The sequence below is a fragment of the Protopterus annectens genome, chromosome 3.part1 (genome assembly GCF_019279795.1).
Source record: "Protopterus annectens isolate FY-2018-M chromosome 3.part1, PAN1.0, whole genome shotgun sequence".
NCBI lineage: Eukaryota > Metazoa > Chordata > Ceratodontiformes > Protopteridae > Protopterus > Protopterus annectens.
The window spans coordinates 1,505,266,169-1,505,281,243 of NC_056732.1; the positions used below are offsets into that span (position 1 = coordinate 1,505,266,169).

At 43.7% G+C, this 15,075-nt stretch overlaps 1 protein-coding gene across 5 annotated transcripts in view; it reads right to left on the bottom strand.

The window, feature by feature from the left end:
• Positions 1-15,075, bottom strand: part of LOC122798540 — a 1,608,245-nt gene that overhangs the window by 296,723 nt on the left and 1,296,447 nt on the right. Inside the window, exon 15 of one of the 5 annotated variants that reach the window (XM_044067583.1) lies at positions 5,067-5,761. The exons of the other annotated variants lie outside the window; for them this stretch is intronic. Within the exon in view, the coding sequence (XP_043923518.1) occupies positions 5,704-5,761 (58 nt within the window). The 3' untranslated portion in view covers positions 5,067-5,703. Of the gene's footprint in view, positions 1-5,066; positions 5,762-15,075 lie in introns of those variants that run through there. 5 annotated transcript variants of the gene reach the window in all.

Below are 15,075 nucleotides of genomic sequence, written 5' to 3' on the forward strand. Positions count from 1 at the left end.
GTCCCTGCTCTTGCTATGGTACTCGCTGAATGGCCCTCATGTCCATGAGGGATCAAACTTGTTTTTGTGCCTCTGCCCATTGACTGTGTGGCAGGTCTGGCATACCTTTTGCCATTGGCAGGGTGTGAAAGTGGAACCTGCAGCCCTGGGACAGTATATTCAAGATCCATTTGTCCTGGGTGATCTTGTGCCAGTTTTGTGAAAAAAGTGCAAGTTTTCCCCCTAAGGGGGCTGCCAAAAGATAAGTGCTTGGTGCTGGCAGAGGGAAGTCATTGGGACTGTTTCCTGTATGGCTGTGATTTGTCTTCTCCGCTTTTGGAGGTAGAAGCACCCCACTGTTTAGGCCTGTATGAGCCCTGGGACTGGGATCTGCCTCTAGGGCGTCTGTATCTGCCTCTTTGTGGTTTGTCTGACACTGGAAAGGACCAATTCTTTGTAGGCCAGTTTCTGCTAAATCTGGGCGGCTGTACCTGCAAGAAATCATTTACTGTTTGCATAGATTTAGCTTTGTCCGCCATTTTCTTCAACACCTCCTCTGCTTTAACACCAAATAAGGTATCCTGCTGTAATGGAGCATCTAGTAATTTTGCCTTAACATGATCAGGTAGAATCTGTTGCTTTAACCAAGCATGCCTCCTAATGACAGAACCCGTAACTGCGGCCCTGCAAGAAGCCTCTAGAGAATCAAAACCACATTGCAATGTATGCTTTCCCACTTGTTCAGTTGCATGCAATAAATCCTGCATCTCCTTATTTTCTACACAATCAGAATTTGCCAACATTTTCTGTTTTAGCAGTGACATTAAGTATTGCTGATATTTAAGCATATGAAATTGACAATTTAAAGCCCTTACAGCCAAAGTAGCAGAAGTGTAAACTTTTTCCCCCCATCTGTCTAGTGCCATAGAATCCCTGTCAGAAAGGATAGGGTTTTTTGCAGTAGAAGCTTTGACCCCTTTGGGACCCTGATAAATAGTTTCTGGATCAGCAGCAGGGTTTTTATAAAGAAATTTATGTGAGTCTGGAACCCTGTAGTATCTGTCTGGTTTTACAGGGGCAGGGGGTAAAGAGTCAGGAGAAAGGGCGGACTCTGAAAATACATAATCTACAATGTCTAACACTGGGGGAATAGCAAGCGGCCTGTGCTGAGGTAGTAAAAGGAAATCTCTAAGCCTTTTCTTTTATTCTGAGTAGTCTTGGATTTCCCAGTGGAAGTGCTCCCTCATGGTATGCAGGGTTTCCCCAAAAGATAAATCCTCAGGAGGAGAGACTGAAGGAATAGATTCTTCAGCATCATAATCCTCATAGGGAGGAAGAGAGTATTCCTGCTCAGAAGAAGAGTCAGAGGAAATGGAAACCTGATCTGATGATTCATATTCTGTCTCTTGCCTAGGCCTCTTATCAGGAGGGGGATGGGAACCCCTGATCAAGGTAATTAGGTCTTCGGCCATTTTGAGCATCTGTTTTTTAGGCATGGAAGTTTGTCCAGGAGAATGCTGTACTTGTTTCTTTGTCTTTAGAGCTGCTTTAGTCTTTGCTTTGGAAGCTGAGGTAGGCTTTACATATAACTTTGTAGGTCTGAAAACTCCCTCAGAAGCCGATGCCTGCTCAGCGGCTCTGGACCCATCTGAGGGAATAATTTCCGAGTGTCCAATACCTTGAGTATCCAGAGGCCTAGCTGGCTCCACGTGGGAATCGGCAGCGGCCTGTGGCTCTGAGGTAGCAGGTGTCAGGGGCTGCGAAAGCGCCTCACTGAGAACCGGTGAACCGGCGACTGGCTTAGCGGAAGCCTCATCGTCGGTTTTGGACCTCGGATGCCTGTCCTTTTCCTTTTGCTTTATAGAAATTCCAGTCGTCGGTTGTTCCGGCGGCATTATATAATTGAACCTTCGGCCAAAGTAATGAAAGGCAGAATCATACCTATGCTTAATAGTGCATTGGTTAAATCTAACGCAAAACCGACAGCTAGCAACATTGTGATCAGGGCCTAGGCAAGGAATACAGTAAGAATGAAAATCCTTATGAGGTATTTGCTTCCCACAAGAAATACAATTGTTAACATTTTGTGACATCGGCCTGGAGCAAGAAAAAAGTTTCCCCAATGGGGTACTTAGCTTTAATGAAGATTTCGGATCTGAAATTCGAATTTGAAAATCTCAGGAGTCGGCCGACCGGGACTTGCGAACTACTTTTGTTTCGGGCACCGCGCGGCAAGAAAGACTGAAGAAAATGGCGTCGGCTGCATCTTTTATACCCCTGACGCACTGATGTCAGGGAAGAGGCGTCAGCAACCAACGCCGGACCAAGACTTTGGAATTCAGGCTGTCTGCGGGTAGCCTGCCAGCAGGATAACCCAAGTATAATGACTGCAACAGTGAAACACGAACATCTGCCACAACCAGTCCTGTTTGGAAGAAAACAAAGACTGACTATGACAACTAATAGTTGCATACAAACAGACACAAGAAAGAGAAGGATTCCTTAAGTTGTCTCTCCAACTGAAACTGTAGTGTAAACAATCGTGTTATACACTACAGATATGGAAGGCCACCAAAGAAGAAAAAATAGAGTGGTTCGTAGCCAAAAATGATACAAAGGTATTGTAAGTTTCATTTTAAATATATCAAAATATGTTATATTGTTGCAAATACCTGTGACAGTGTTAAGGTTAGTTTTGTATGATTAATACAAAGCCATCTTAAATACATATACTGAAAAGGCATAGTTAGGAACATGTACTGTAGAGAGTTCAAGTAAGAATGTATACCTCAGTTAGACTGCATCACATCGTCAGTGTCTATTTTTGTTTAAAATGCATCCTCACAAAGACCACAGCTGACACACCCATCACTGACAAATCAAACAGTGCCAAAAGTCATACTTTGGCAGCATGTCAGTTATCTGCATTTAGCAGTATTTTCACAAATGCAGATTTGACCAAAAAAACCTGTTACTCCTCGTATAAATTCCCTTAGCTTGCTGGTTCTTACTGTATAGAATACTTTCCTAAAGGGAAAGGCTTCAAGCATAACATCAAGAAAAGGCCTAAAATTCCCAAAGTAAATACTTGAAGGCTGAACAATAAATTTCTTCAGTTTATAACTTGGACTGTGCACAGAAATTAAATCTTATTTAAATCAGAAAGATTTGGTTTAAGCCATCTCATTTTCTTGAATAACATTTTATGCCTTCCAAAACAAAAGACCTGGCAAAACTTCAAGGGGAAGTTGAAGTTCTGTTGCTAATGAAAAGGGACTGCAAAGCTCCCATTTAACACCACTGCCTGAAAGAAAAAATCATGAATGATAAATAGAGGCCACCTTAAGCTAACAGTTGATACTGATTTTTTTTCTTTTCCAGTGCCTTAACTAATAAAGTAAACAACTGTAACTGTGTCATTTTAGGTGGCATAAACACTCACTGGTGTTCCGAAAGAAAAAAAGTACTGAGCGACACTTTCAATAAACATTCACTTGGACCACTTTTAACTACCTCAACTAAACTTAATCTAGAATCTGAAAAAACAGGATCTATATTAGAACACCAAACAGTTAAAATGTTGAGTGTTCTAATATCGACCCATTTTCAGCAAATGCTCAAATTACCGAAGAAGCAGAAAACCGAATTATTTACTAGGGAAAGAATTTGGTTGTCCGTTTCTGTTGCTTCGGTATTTTCAGCACTCTGTTGGAAAGTTACGGGTCGGGTTCAGGTAAGTGTGTGATTGAGTGCGGGTTAGGTATGTGTGCGATTGTGTGGACATGAGGGTTAGGGCGGGTTAGGTGAGTTAGGGTTAGGGTGCAGTTGAGGTGTGCAATAGTGACGGACCTTAGGGTTAGGGTTTGGTTTAAGGTAAGTGGATAGTTAGTGGTGTGTGTATATTTTAGTGTAGGGTTAGGTGTAAGATTTTAGGTGTGTGTGTGTGTATTGCTGTGTGTTTGGTGTGCTTGTGTTGTGTTGTATGTGTTTTGGAACAGCAAATTTTTTCCCTAGGAAAGAATTCGCTGTTCTGAACGTTTGATGTTTGGTATTTTCGATTGGTAGGGTTCGATATTAGAACACTTGACATTTTGAATGTTTGGTGTTCTAACATAGACCCGAAAAAACACACTCTGTAATGGATTAGATCATAACTAATCAGGGAAAAAACTATTCACTCTAATAGTAACCGCTTCAAAATTCTGTCTGTTTTGTTCTGTGGCTTCCTCAGTTTCTGCAAGAAAAAAATAATTTGGATTAGTAAAAATGAATTTAGTTGCAGTTGAATTTTATTTATTTATTTATTTATGGATGGCGCAGTGGTGCAGAGATAGCACTGTCACCTCACAGCAAGAGGTTCTCGGTTCAATTCTTGGCTGGAGTGCCTTCTGTGCGGAGTCTGCATTTGTGTGGATTTCCTCCAGGTGCTCTGGTTTCCTCCCATCTTACAAAGACATGCGTCTGGAGCATTTCTCGCCTGGGTCTTTGCTGAAAATTGGCTTTGTTCCAAGTCGGACTTTCCTGGTTAATAAATGTTAGATAAATAAATAAATTTGCAGGCATGGTGGTGTTCTTTACAAACATCGCTGAAGTTATCATTACCCATTGCTTCAGTCAAACATGATGTGAAAAGTATCTCTTACTGCAACGCCACATTAGAATATTTAACACACCTTTTTTGCAGGATATTTTAAAATACCAGGATTTCCAAGCAGGAGACATAGCAACGTGGAAGAAAGATAACCACACAGTTCCAATAGTAATATGAGCAACAGGATTAGTAAAAATGAATTTAGTTGTACGTGAATGTGTTACCAATGCATGTAACTCTGTATGAACTGTGCAGAAAGAGGCAATTCTGCTCACATTGTGGGTGCCAAGAAGAGCACTTTTGGCCATCATCAAAGAATGAAGCAATACTGATTTCATAAACTTTAATTATTCCCTGACTTAGGAACAGGGTCCACTCCTGTCAAAAACCTAAACATTTTGAGAAGTTAAACAAAGAGAAGATGTTTTTTCATTCATGTCAAAAACTTAAGCATTTAGAGAAACTGAAACGAGAGAAAACGTTTTTTTTTTATTCATCATGAGAAGTTAGATGGTAAGTTATTCTCCTGGTTAGCCCCAGTATTTAGAGCTTACTTTAAATAGGACAAAGACTAACTTTTACTACAAAACTTAGAAGGAATACAACCATTCCACCAAAACAGCAGAGGCAACAGCATGCAAAAAAGAAATGAGTGACACATTCATAACCCACAGGAATTTTTGGACTGACTCTATGTGCTCAAAATAATTTCATGGCACACAACTATAGTTAAAATATGTAAACTGGAAAACAGAAAGAAAGATGAAATTACGCAACTCAAGAACTTCACGCATCCTGAATGTCAGAACAATGACATTTAAAGATAACTTCAAAAATGCATAATTAAAATCAGAGATTATCTAATATAAAATGTAAATCATTCATTTTTGCAAGAAGCAGCAGAGTGATGCAGTGGTTAGCTCTGCTATCTCATGTCAGTTGGTTACTCAGTCTGGTTCCTGGCCATTGTGCCCTCTGCGCAGAGTCAGCATGCCCTTCCTGTGTGTCCATGTGAGTTTTTGCCATGTGCTCCACTTTCCATACACATCCCAAAGTCATGATGTCTGCTGAACAGCAGGAACATGCTACCCATAGGTGTGAATGTTCATGTACATCCTTCAGTGCATTCAGAATTAGTTCATGCCCTTCTGCTTGTTGCTGTCTGGAACAGAATCCAGCTCTCCTTTGTCCCTAAACAGGATAAATGGGGTATCTGAGAAATATTTTCTGTGTTGGAGGGGTAATCCTCCTATGCATCATTTAAACTGTATTAAAACATGACATTATGCAGCCTTGTGTAAAACCTTTAGAACTGGACTTGATAGTCCTGTAAAGAGAAACCTAATTGTTAAGGATGATAACAGACTTGTGGTGTTGGTGACTAATGCAAGAACCTGAATAAAAAGAAACTGATGAACCATCTTTAGTATTTAACAAGGACTTGGATGATATTGTCATCATTACTGAATCAAGGCATAAATCATCAAATAAGTCACTGTAAGTTACAGGCTACACCTCCTTGCACAATTTTAGAAAGGAATCAAAAGGAGGTGGAGTTTCATTTAACTTAAGGAATTGTTATAAGGCACATATGACTTATAACAGTGATAAAGAGGAAATAATACTGGCTTCAACATAATGTAAATATAAGGAGACATCAATAACTGGGTGCTATCGACCTGCCTCTTAAACAATAACAGAGTTAAGATCATGGTTGAAAGAATTTACAAAATCGACTTTCAAGATGGCTGCACATGATCAACAGCTCAGTTTCAGCTCTCTCAGTGTGAAAAAAGAAACTGAGAGGTAAGGTCTAGTAAATGAGACAGTTTTAGTAAAATTCAGTTACTGGCTAGTAAGTACACTGTCCGGATGCCAGCAAAGAAGAAACCTAGAGAATCTGAAAATAAATCAGCTAGAAAAGGTGAAAAGAATCTGCAGCTGTTCAGCAAAAAGCATTTTTCAAACTCCAGTTTTAGTACAAGAGATGGCTTCCAGTAATTTAGAGAAAAAATAAACCAAACGTACTCAGATCTGATTAAAATAAATGAAATACTGTTGAAAAATATAAACTCAAATAAAAAGGTTGGAAAAATGGAAGAGTTAAACAGCTATTCAGACAAACTGATAAAACTGCAAAAATCAGAGGTCAAAATGAAGAAAAAGCTGTTTGAATATGAGGCTGCTTAAAAAAGAGCTGTTACAAAAATGGTACAGTTAGAGGACTGGGCACGTGGAGAAACCCTGAGATTTTCTGCTGTACCAGAGAAACTGGAAGAAACAAACTGGATTAATTTTATGAAAGCACAAATAAGCAACTGGACTGGTATTCCACAGCTGGATTTGTTCATGTGTATGCTCCAAACCTTAGCATGAGAAAGCAGCCAAGACCTGTATTAGTAAAGATGCAATCATACCACCAGAAAGAGTTGATCCTGACAAAACTGTGGCAGAAGGGCAAAGTACTAAAACTGGAGACAGTACACGTTTGCGGAAAATGATTACTCGCTGTACACCAGGCAGAAGTGAAGAAAGTTTATATGTTGAGAAGCAGGTGTGAGATTCAACCTGCTATAACCAGTTGTCTCCAGAATATTTTTTTCTGGAGGACCAAAGTCATTTTTTAATGTACAAAAAGATAAGGAGTTAATACAAAAGTTTGTCTAACAAATGTGGGCTATTCAAGCAGAAGGGGACTGTGCTTATCATTCTTCTGATAATAAAGCCCATAGAGAGAATTTGCCACTGAAATCTTTCCCAATGTTCAAAAGGAAAATGCTTGAGAGACAGAAAAAACAAAGGAGTTAACTGAAAGTACCTTGGACTTGAACTGGAGTCTGGGGTTGGGAGAGGGAAATGAACAAGAACAGGGAAATGAAAAAGAACAAGACCAGCAACACAGAAATTAGTGAAAAATGTGAACTATAAAGCATCAATCACATTTGTGAAGTATGCCTTTACAAGGAAAAGTGGTCGAGATAGATTGGATTTTTATTCACTTTGTTAAACTTCTGAGGGGACCGAAAGATATACACCCCACTTCAAGTCATTAATATTTGGAAGGGTACTAAAAGAGAGAAAAAGAAGGAAAAATGTGTAACTATAAGTAAAACGATTTTGTTCTTAACAGTATTTGTACAAAAATATTTAATGATGTAACTTGCATGTTATACAGTAAAATATTTTCAATGATTGTTATATGTGATAAAAACAGTAAAGCAAACAAGCACTATTTCTTTTTTAGTTTTAAGAAACATAGGCATTACAATGTAAAAAGAGAAGAAAAGCAGGACAAAAGCACATTCCAGTCAATATGCTGTAAACTTGGGATGCTGGGATGGGGTTTAAAAGTGCACTGATAATAATATAAGTAGAGTTGAGATGTTTACTCTGGCTTTTGCAAGGGTGAATGTCTGGATTAATGCCCTTGGCTTAATCTAGTAATACGTTTCTTGTGTAAGCATGTGTGCTGTAGAAATGAAAGAACACAGTGGATGTGGTGAAAAGTTTTTTTGTAGCAAATAAATGTTCAGTGTGAATTGAGAAGTCTGCAGCTGGAGGCAGCTGTACATTCTGTTCTTATGTTTCCATGGAGTCAAGCTGACTACAGGTGCAGACAATAACTCTCGAGAGCTCTGGACATTGTTTGTGGAGAGAAAAAAGAAGTTATGTACTCACCATAATGTTCCATCTGAGTAGGTAACTTCATTTGTCAGCAACCTGTGGGTTACAGATCAAAGCCGGCAGCATACCAAGCTAAAGATCCAAGCTCCACCCCCTTACCCATAATACCCTGCAACCTCCTTCCAATCCTCAGATCGCGTTTGCCACCTGCACAAACAACAAAACAAACTAACAACCTGAGAAAACCTGACTCAGAGACAAACAAAACTCGAGCATCCAAACCTCGAGTTCAACTAAATAACTATTCAGGTTAGGGGGAAGGAGGGAGGGACGGTTGCTGACAAATAAAGTTACCTACTCATAATGCTATGGTGAGTACATAACTTCTTTATCTGAAGTAGTTAACTTCATTTGATCAGCAACCTGTGGGACAGAGTCCCCAGCTACCAATCTTGGGAGGCCCTCAAGGAAGAATATTCTGGAGCACTGCAGAGCCAAAAGCAGCCCTTCCTCTAGCCAAATCTAGCTTATAATGAGAAATAAAGGTGTGAGAGGACGCCCAGGTAGCCGCTGAACAAATGTCATCCAGGGAAACTCTAGACCAGAATGCAGCAGACGTTGCCATAGAATGTGTAGAATGAGCATGAACTTCCATTGGTTCTGGCAAGCCAGATTCTCTATATGCTAAGAGGATACAACTCGAAATCCATCTGGCAAGGATCACTTTAGAAATCGGTTTCCCTAGAAAAGATTTTGCAAAGGAGACGAAAAGTTGGTCAGATTTACGAAAGACAGCCGTCCTGTGTAAATAAAATGTAACTGTCTGTGAACATCCAGTAAATGAAGTTTACACTCCCCTTTGTTCTGGTAATTGAGGAAAAAAATGGCAAATTAATGGATTGATTAATGTTCGTCTCAGAAGCAACTTTGGGAAGACAAGAGGGATTAGTCCTGAGAGATACCCTGTCCTTGTGAAATACAAGGTATGGAGGTTTGATAGAAAGAGCCTGAGGCTCTGACATTCTCCTGGCTGAGGTAATGGCTACCAAAAAGGCCGTCTTCCATGACAAGAACTTCAGATCAACGGAAGCTGCGGGTTCAAACGGAGGTGTGACGAACGCCTGAAGAACCAAGGTCAGGTCCCATGGTGGGGATGAATTTCTAATAGAAGGTCTCAAAAGAAAGGCACCGTTTAGAAAGGCCTTACAAATTCTGGTAGCAGTGAGAGAACCAAAGTTGTCCCCAATATGGAAATGGGAAATAGCAGCCAGCTGAACCTTTACAGTAGATGAACTGGCCCCATGCTGAAAAATATGAGACAAGAATTCTAGAACCGCTGGAATAGGAGCGGTAAAAGGATCAACGTTCTTATGTGAAGCTCAAATGGAAAAACGTTTCCATTTACTATTGTAAATCTTCCTGGTAGAGGGTTTATGTGCCACCACCAGAATGGACTTGACTAGGGAAGAGATACCGGGAGTCCTGGAAACTAAGGGAAATGGATCAGCCAAGCTGACAGCTTGAGCTCATCCAGGTTCGGAGAGGCCATTCCCGAGGGGTGAGAGATCAGATCCGGAATGGGATCCAAGATCCAGAGAGGAGCTATGAGATGAGACTATAGGCAGGGGAACCAGAGTTGATGAGGCCAGAATGGGCCTATGAGGATAATCTTGCTCCCCAACCAATGAGCTTTCTGCAAAAATGCCGTCATCAGCGGAAGTGTTGGATACGCATAAAGAAGACTGGGCAGCCAAGCATGGACTAGAACGTCTCTGGGGGCTTCCCCTAAAGGAGGAATTAGAGCGAAAAACTCGCTGCGCTTCGCATTGGAAGGCGATGCAAAGAGATTGCAGCAAGGCTGACCCCACTTGAGGAAGATCTGTTCCGCTACAGAAGAATTCAGAGACCACTTGTAAGGGGAGAGAATAGTTCTGCTCAATGTGTATGCCAGAATGTTGGACCGACCCGGAATGTACATCGATAACAAGAAGCGGTTGGTGGAGATCGCCCATTTCCAAACTCTCATGGCTTCTTGGCAAAGAGAGTAAGACCTGGTTCCCCCCGTTTGTTGATATACTAGGCCACCGACATATTGTCTGACTGGATCGCAATAGTCCCCGGAGGAAGGAAGGCATGAAGGGCCTGCAACGCTAAAAGGACCGCCCTCATCACCAGTACCATTTATATGCAGAACGGTCTCTCTCTGAGTCCATGTGACTTGGACAGTCCTGCCTGCACAATGCCCCCCACCCTATGTGGGAGGCATCCGTGGTCACTGTGGCTTGGGGTAGAGGCTTAACAAAAAGTCGTCCTTCCCGAAGGGCTCAGGATTGGAGCCACCACATGAGGGAGTCCCTGCAAACCCTGCTGAGGGGAATCGGCAAGTTTAGTGGATGGTGTAGAATGGACCACTGTACTTGCAAAGTCCACTGTAAAACCCTGTAAAACCCTCATGTGCAGACGAGCGTAAGGGATCAAATTGATCACTGCCACCATGGACCCCAAAGGTCTCAGGACTAACTCTGCTGGGGGAGCAGGAGACAGAAAAAGAGCTACTACATTAGAGTCATGCTGTGAAGTCTGTCTGGCATTAGGAAAGCCTTGACCTGAAGGGAATCTATCCTGGCCCCTATAAAGTCTATAACCTGAACAGGTTGGAGGAAAGACTTCTTGACATTTATAGTGATCCCCAACTGGGATGATAAACGGAGGAAGAAGTCCCTGGCTAGAGAGAGCAGATGCCTGGTGGGGACAGTGAGGAGCCAGTCGTCTAGGTACGGGAAGACCTGTATGCCCTGGAGCCTCAGGTGGGCCGTTACAACTGCCATGACCTTGGTGAACACCCTGGGGGCTGTGGTGAGACCGAAGGGTAGGACCCTGAACTGGTAATGACTGGCCCCTAGCCAAAAGCGGAGAAACCTCCCAGACCGTCTGCCCATGAGAATATGGTAGTTTGCATCCTTGAGGTCTATGGAGCACATCCAGTCCTCCTCCTGCAAGAGGGGAGGATGGATTGGAGCGTGACCATCCGGAATTTCTCCTTGGCAATGAAAAGGTTCATTGTTGACAGGTCGAGAATCAGCCTCAAGTCCCCCGTCTTTTTTGGCACCAGAAAGAACCTGGAGTAGATGCCTGATCCGGACTGGTCTGGGGGCATGTACTGGATGGCTCTTTTTTCTAACAGCTTTAATATTTCCAAATCCGTAGCCTCCCTCTGAGTGGGTGGAACATCTGGGAGGTGCCTTGAGTAAGAGGGCTTGTTTATGAAGGGGATTGAATAGCCTCTGGATATTGTCTGATGCACCCAGCGATCTGTCGTGATGGACTCCCATTGAGCCAGGTGCCTTGAAAAATGCCCCCCGACTGCCTCCAGAGAGGAGCAGTCAGGCAACTCCTCAGAGCTGCTGAGCAGGTCGGTCGGAAAAGGGTTCCCGTGACCCGAAGTTCTTCGGACCCCCTCTGCCTCTGGGCTGGCGTCCACCTTGTCCCTCTCTGCCTCTAGGGGAGAAGGAGTCCTGAGCGTTCCGGGCCTGCTGAGATTTCCGGAAGCACATCTTCTTCTGCCCTTGCTGGTTCCTGGAGAAGGACCTTTGAGGGGTAGAAAAGCGGATTCCGATGGCTGACAGCATTTTCCATCTTTCTCGCTCTGGACCAGAACAGGGTAAACCCGTCAAAGGGTGCAATCGCGAAGGATGCCTTGAAAGATTCCGAGAAATCGCAAAGCCGAAGCCAGGCATGATGCCTTAAAGTGATACTGGACCGGCTAGCTCTAGCGGCTCCTTCCGTGGCGTGGGAGAGTAGCCGTATAGACGTATTAGACACTGATTTGAGAGTGGCCATACGAGCCGAGAAAGTCCGTTTATCCTCGGCTGACATGGACTCTGGGGGAGACTCCGTGTACTCTCTAACCAGGTCCCGCTGCAGTCTGATTACATGGGCCAAGTAATTCAGCGCCCTAATAGAGAAGGTAGCTGAAGCAAACATCCGCTTTTCAATACGGTCCATTGCCCGAGACTCCTTGTCAGGGGGATGGGACTGAAGAACTGCTCTGAGCTAGTTCCTTTATGGTGGCTGCCGCCACCACCATGGCATCTACAGGGGAACCCTTGCTCCATGAAGCTCTGTCTGCAGGGGGGCTCAGAATCTTGTCGGGCCTCCTGGGATAAGCTCTACAGTGTCCAGTTCCTTCCACACCCTGGTGGTAATCAGGTCGACTAGGGGGTCAGCCAGGGGGGACACCCAAGAGGTAGATGGGCCTGTGTCGAAAGCCTCCAGGAATACCGACTCGTCCAAGGAAGGATTTTTGGTGGACCACCCCCCCACCTTGGCAGAGCATTTCCATAATGTCTCCCAAAGAGACATCATCGGGGGGTGACTTGGGAGAACCTTCCCCTTCCTCCAAATTGGTATCCTCGGTGAGGGACTCAGGGGAGTCCAAGTGCCTCCTTTTGCACAGGTGTTGGTAAGGAATCTAATCGGGGGGACTGTCCGAGGGGGACTCACCAACAGATTCATGTTCCTCCAGGGGAACTGGCTGGGGTGTCAACAACACAGGCTGTCCCTGGGACTGAATGATGGAGGACAAACCGAGCTGTGAGGGAGCGGGGGTGGATCCCGAGGAAAGAGTGAGGGGTCTCTATCCTCTAGAGAGAATCCTCTCCACAACGTTGAATGCCGATGGGGAACCGGCCTCTCTAAGACAGGTGGCTGGCACCCTCGGATCCGAAGGGATCAGTGTTGGAGCCGAAGTGCTCGAATCCGAGTGGACAGTGTGCTCTCGCAAAGGAGCCAAAGACACACTCGCCCCCCTCGGATCCCATACCTGGCGCTCGGCTCTGAGAGCTCAGATCCAAAAAGGGATCAGATAAGCTTGAGGGCATGGCCGGCGTCGAGGTAGCAATAACCATCGGCGCCGACTCCCTGACTCCAAGACTCCTCGGATCCGAAGACTCCGAAACCCGGTAGTAGATCGGAGAAGGAGCTATTAGGGCAAACAGTGTAGCTGACCCCCCCCCCGGGGGGAGGCAACAACACTCCCATCTGCAGCTGAGTTTGCAGGAAGCAATGCATCATCCGGTCCATATCTGCCTCCGAGAGGCTACGAGTAGATCTGGAAGAGGCCGCTGAAGCCGACCGGGAGGCCGACGCGACAACTTCGAAGATGGTCGGGCCTCCTCCTCCAGCTCCGGAGAGAAGCGTGGGGAACGGAGCCATGGGGAAGGAGGCTTGGTAATCTTTAATGGAGAGGAGAGAACCTTAGCTGGAGGGGCCGAGGGGTCCAATTCAGTCCGCCGTTTGTGGCTTCTCTGACACTCTCTTTCTTTCTCTCTCTCCCTTCTCTCTTTTCTGTCCTTTTTTGCCTCTCGCTCTCCCTGGGATGAGGTGGGATGGTGATTCCCAGACAGGGGAGGAGGGCCAGATGGTTGGGCAACCACAGCCGCGGTTGTCACTACAGAGGGAGAAGAGGAAGAAGAAGCTAATTCTGCGGGTAGAAGACCCGCTAAAATCAGCTTGTTCTTCCTATCTCGCAAGGCCTGGGGGTTAAAGGCTGCACAGATCTGGCAGCCTATGGAAAGGTGAAAACCCCCCATGCAAAGAACGCACTGAGTGTGACCATCCGCTGGTGACCGCTTATGGCCACACTCAGTACACTTAGAAAAATTAGTTTTCTGGCTTTCAGCCATACCCTTCACACACACACACACACACACACACACACACACACACACACACACACACACACACACACACACACACACACACACACACACCTAAAGGGAAAGAAGGGCCTACTAGGGGATAGAGATTTACCAAGGATAAGAGGGGGATAGATTGGTTACAAATAGAACTAATATATAAGAAATATAGAAAATACTACACACACACTGCTACCACTATCTACCCAAATATTTTAAGAAAATATTTTAAGAAAATTACAAGAATTAGTTACACTCGCCTGGAGCTCGAAAAATCCCGTGCTTGGCCAAGCCGCAGCAAACGAGATCTGAGGATTGGAAGGAGGTTGCAAGGTAGTATGGGTAAGGGGGTGGAGCTTGGAGCTCAGATCTTTAGCTTGGTATGCTGCCGGCTCGGATCCGTATCGGATCCGTAACCCACAGGTTGCTGATCAAATGAAGTTAACTATTTCAGATCGAAAAATTAAAAGGTACAGGGGGCAAGCAGTTTGATATTACTGGAAGTGAATAAGAGATCGCCATTTCCTGGTACCTAAATACCTCAATGCATTTAGAAAATGTGCAGTGCATAATTTAGTTTTATTTAAAGCTATCCAGTGCACTTTTTCTTAAGGCTAAAAGCATACAAGCTGTTTTCACATATGGGAGGGGAGTAAAGACAAGAGCAGACAGCAATTAGTATAAGTAGAAGAGTGGGTTATAATATGGATAACCTCAATTTTATGTTAGGTAGCATCTATGGGTGCAGCTGCTGATTTGGGACAATTGTTCCTATCTGGAGAGTTAAACTTTATTATTTGAAGATTTACGCAGTTTTTGTGTTTGTTTTAAGTTAATAGGTTATGGGATTTTATGGGAGTGTGTTTGTTTTTTTGTTGTCTGTTTCCTTAAAACAAAAAGTCTTGGAAAATGTGACAAAGGTGCTAACAGAGATGACAAGAAACAACTGTATAAAAGATCAACCTGCCCAACACTAGTCAGTGCATGTAACACAAAGACATTTAAAAAAAGCTGACATATATAATAGATGAGCATAATAACTTCTTATCGTAATAGATACACTACCCATATTATTTCAGAATGTGAATGGCTTCACAGGTACAGATAAAAAGGTAAAGAGTTGTGAATTATATTAATAAATGCAGAGTGCAAATAGCAATGCTATAGCAAACACATCTGGGAAGA